Below are 4,038 nucleotides of genomic sequence, written 5' to 3' on the forward strand. Positions count from 1 at the left end.
TTTTTTGTGCTATTGTTGCAATTTACTGTGTGCTTTCTTTCATCCCATTTTAAAACTAGCGCAGATCTCGTTTCATTGTTTTGTCTGTTAGATGGAGCAACGCAAGTAGCTACTAATGCTGTTATCTTTCTACTTTTTTCTTTAACAAACTTAACTGGATTAATGCTTCTATATTTTTCTATGCATGGTCTGGTCATAACAGATAGCTGCTCACACCTACCTAATTTCTTCCTTTCAAAATGGAGTTCCTCGCGTTCCTACAAGCTCGCTCACTGTGAGGGATTGTTGCAAAGTAGTGCACTTGAGTGCCCATTGTTGATGCTTGTTCATACAGGAGTGAGTGCTGTAAAGTCTGTGGCTCTATGCAATCGGCAAGTTTTATTTTAGAAATAAAGCCCCTTATACCATATCAAATAACTGATCTTCCCTTCATTGTTTATGTTATAGTGGAGGCAAAAAAGACAAACTGATTTGTAGATAATATTGTAGATAACATTTAATTAAAGATAAAAATAACAACTCGATTTAGGTTTACAGTCGCTGCACATTGCTCATAAGTGTCCATTTTGGAAATAGATCTCACAATCAAATCTGCTAAAATAATATTAAAGTAAACAGGAAAAATGTAGCAGAACATTGCATTTAATTCATATTTTACTTTTGGGGAATTCAGCATATCCACTTTCATTATATCTTTAAATTACATACTATTTTATTAAACATGAATATCAGGAATGTTTCCTTGTTCTGTTGAAACAGGTTTAGGAGACAGGCTTCATGTAAAAACATTACTTCAAAGCATATAAAACAGAAATGGCTGCAATGCATACAAGATAAACATAGCTGCTAACTAGAAGTTGTACACACATAGAACTCAATAGGACAGATTATAATCAACAGAATCCAACAACATAAAGGATATTTCACAACATTCTCATTATCTCAGTTATCCAGCATAATTTGTCAGAATAATTTGTGGAATTTTGACAGAGTATTTGCTAATTTAGAAAACACTGAAAAAAAATTAAACACACCTGTGCTTTTATTTGGGATACATTTTTTCTTTGTATTGGTTAAAGAAAAAAGAAGTGACAAAAAGCATAAAGTTATGATTACATTTTTCTGGTAATCTCTGCTGTACCTGAGAACCCACAGCTGGCACCACACTCTGCCTGCAGCAGATAGTCACATGATCATAAGTGGTTAAATAGAAAGCAGTTAACTGTAACTTATTTATTTTATTTATTTCATTTAAACTCCCACAAAAACACACAAACAAAAAACTGGTACAGTTTATTGGATATGATTGTTAGTGTATAAAGTTTTGGGAATGTGGAAAGTACAGTGCATCAATGTTAAGTCTGCATGAATGCAGATGTATGCCAGCATATATCTGTGCTGGAATAGATAAACTGTGCTTACCATTAAACATATTACATACTTCATATGTTACTTTTCCAAAAGCTAACACCACTGCTGTGTTGGTTGTTACTTTCAGCATGCATTTGAATCCTGTGTTTTTAGCAATAAAGTGTTGCTGCATGTCTTTTAATTTAGATTCAATGCACATTTAAATGGTTATTTAAATTAGCATTCACCAGCATGCACATTTATACATGATAGTGCTTGTTCGTACTACATTCAGACACTAAACTTTACTTTTATTTACATCCATTGGATATAATGTTAAGAAATCCTGTTAAATGTACATCCATTTAAAGTTGGCCTTTTTAAAGTTTTCAGTACAAATTTTGCTTATCAACTGCTGCCAATGGCTTGCAATATATGTAGGCAATAAATACAATACAGTATAAAGACATTTTCAAAAGAACAAAAATATCACTTATGTAGGAGTTCATCTTTAGAGGGATTTTATTTGTGCAAATTTAATGACCTAATGCTTTGAATAAATCTAACTTATTCTTTCATTTCTGATTTCCACTTAATAATGGATTAAATTCCCACAATCCCATTAGGAGACCGAAGTCAGAGCAGGATGCCACATTTCTCCATCTTGATTCTCAAGTCAGCTTCTCAGAGAGACATGTTTTCAGAGTCTGAAGAACCAAAAACATGATGTTAATCTACTAATTGTAGAATTATTGCACAGATTATTTGGTGAAACATAATTTAAATAAATGTCAGTAAAAGAGTAACAAATCCAGGTCTACTTACCAGGAGTGAATGGTCTTTCTGAAACTAACAAAGATAATTTGGGTTTCAATATGCAAACATGTTACAGAACTTTGATAGAGAAGTCCAGCTCTAAGAGGCTCTTACCATTTCTCTTCTTGTAGGCAGTAAATGCTAAAGCGATGATGATGATGGCAATCACAACAGAAATGACAGAAATGATGATTATTCTCATCTTAGATGACTCATCTGTACAAAGACAAACAAAATTAACAGTTCACTTGAGCAGCATGAATTGGAAACTGTTATATAGAGCCACAGATGTGAGAATTGTCATATGTTTGTGAAAATGTCACATGTTGGGATCTTATTTTTGAAAAATGGTACATAAACTGTGGGGAAATGATAGCAGTGTGGCAAACAGATTATCTCCAAAAGTTTAAGTAAAGCAGTTTTGATGCTTTCTGAGCAGAACATGTTTATTGTTTTCCAGATTTTCTGATTTAAGCCGAATCCCTATGCTTTAGTAAAGACATCCAAAAGTACTGCTATTTATGATGCTGAAATATGGATATTTATCCTCACCCCAGTTGGTCTTGATTACTTCTTTATCCAACTTGATCAGGATTTTGTCCTCAGCTCCAGTAAACTGAAACACACAGTCGTACCTCACCCAGTCCACAGGTGGGATAGATGAAATATCCAGATCAATATGATACTGGAATGTACTATCCTCATTGTTGAGGACTTCTCCAGGGTTCACACCTTCATGAATCTCCTCTCCATCCTTCCTCCAGAACATCAGGAAACTCTTTGGGTAGAAACCAGTAGCGTGACACCTGACTGGAGAGGAGGGAGTTTTCTGAAGGAGAGAAACTGAGGGGTAATCTGAACACGATGGGGGAAAACAGAAGAGGAAAGGGATGAAGAGGTAGTAAGTGGAAGATATAATCAGAGTAAGGCAAAGTTGTGTTGATTTAGTTATATTTATATGACAATACAGGGCAAGTTTGTTAAAAAAATATGAGGAAACGTTTACTCAAATGGCTTCAAAAGAAAAAAAAAAAAAAAAAAAAAGCCCAAAAGCATAAGTATTTCTGAAAATGTAATTTTAAAGATAACTCTTAAAAGACAGAGGTGGAGAGATTCAATGTTGATGTACTGGAAGTAAATTCAGTCATCTGAAAAACTGTACCTGTTTTAAACACAGAGCTATGTCCAGCGACCAAAAAGGAATTAAGCAACTCATAGCATTGGTTTGTGAGGCGTTCACGGATTTCTATGGATTGTCCTTGATTCAAATCCCAATGCTGTTTGAGAAAAACAGCCTCTTTTCTCAGAGCAATCCATGTCTGACTTTTTAATTCAAATTCAATAAAGTCTTCTCCATCATAACCATACTTCAAAAAGCCAGTACGCTCTCTCGTTTCCATATTCAGTTCACAGCCAGCCATCCTCTGGAAAGTATGGATACCTGGAACAAAAAATATTTTTTATTGTCTAAATATGGCCATAATAATGTGGTGCGGTTTTAAGCAATATTAAAATGTAGGAGTGATGAAATGTTTAAAAATATTATCTTGAGTTTGTTGACAGGTTGAAGATCAAAAAAGTTACAGAACATTTTAACCATAAAATGAAAAACAGATTGAAAAAAACGAGTTTAATTAGTAATTGATTTGTCAGTTTAAATTAAACTACTAATTAATAAACATACAGTACCTTCACTTTGATTAAAGTTCTTCATAAGCTCTGCAATCATATTTGTGAAGAAAGTAGGATTAAGGATAAAGCAAGTATTTTTGACTAACTCCAAGTAAGCTGGATTTTTACTAAATATTTTCTGCACCCAGTCTATTTTTACATCGAGTATTTTCTCATTACAATAACCTATCTCGATGTCAT

At 33.7% G+C, this 4,038-nt stretch overlaps 1 protein-coding gene across 1 annotated transcript; it reads right to left on the bottom strand.

The window, feature by feature from the left end:
- Positions 1-481: 481 nt before the first annotated feature.
- On the bottom strand, positions 482-3,728 carry LOC106943541 (major histocompatibility complex class I-related gene protein-like). The gene is made up of 5 exons (XM_015026848.1): positions 3,329-3,728; positions 2,719-3,021; positions 2,281-2,382; positions 2,176-2,199; positions 482-2,057 (listed from the first exon to the last, which is right to left on the bottom strand). The coding sequence occupies exons 1-5, from the start codon at positions 3,585-3,587 to the stop codon at positions 2,035-2,037; spliced, it is 711 nt and encodes a 236-aa protein (XP_014882334.1). The 5' UTR covers positions 3,588-3,728; the 3' UTR covers positions 482-2,034.
- Positions 3,729-4,038: the final 310 nt, after the last annotated feature.

This window comes from Poecilia latipinna, unplaced genomic scaffold, assembly GCF_001443285.1.
Source record: "Poecilia latipinna isolate Pla-1442-1.1 unplaced genomic scaffold, P_latipinna-1.0 Scaffold5447, whole genome shotgun sequence".
In the NCBI taxonomy this organism is placed as follows: Eukaryota; Metazoa; Chordata; class Actinopteri; order Cyprinodontiformes; family Poeciliidae; genus Poecilia; species Poecilia latipinna.

Excerpts from the sequence above, each read along its gene's own strand:
- LOC106943541 (XM_015026848.1), bottom strand. The coding sequence starts at position 3,587 with ATGGCTGGCTGTGAACTGAATATGGAAACGAGAGAGCGTACTGGCTTT. Across the intron at positions 3,022-3,328 it reads TAGCTCTGTGTTTAAAACAG|ATTACCCCTCAGTTTCTCTC; the intron begins GTACAGTTTTTC and ends CATCGTGTTCAG. Across the intron at positions 2,058-2,175 it reads AGAAAGACCATTCACTCCTG|ACTCTGAAAACATGTCTCTC; the intron begins GTAAGTAGACCT and ends TTGGTTCTTCAG.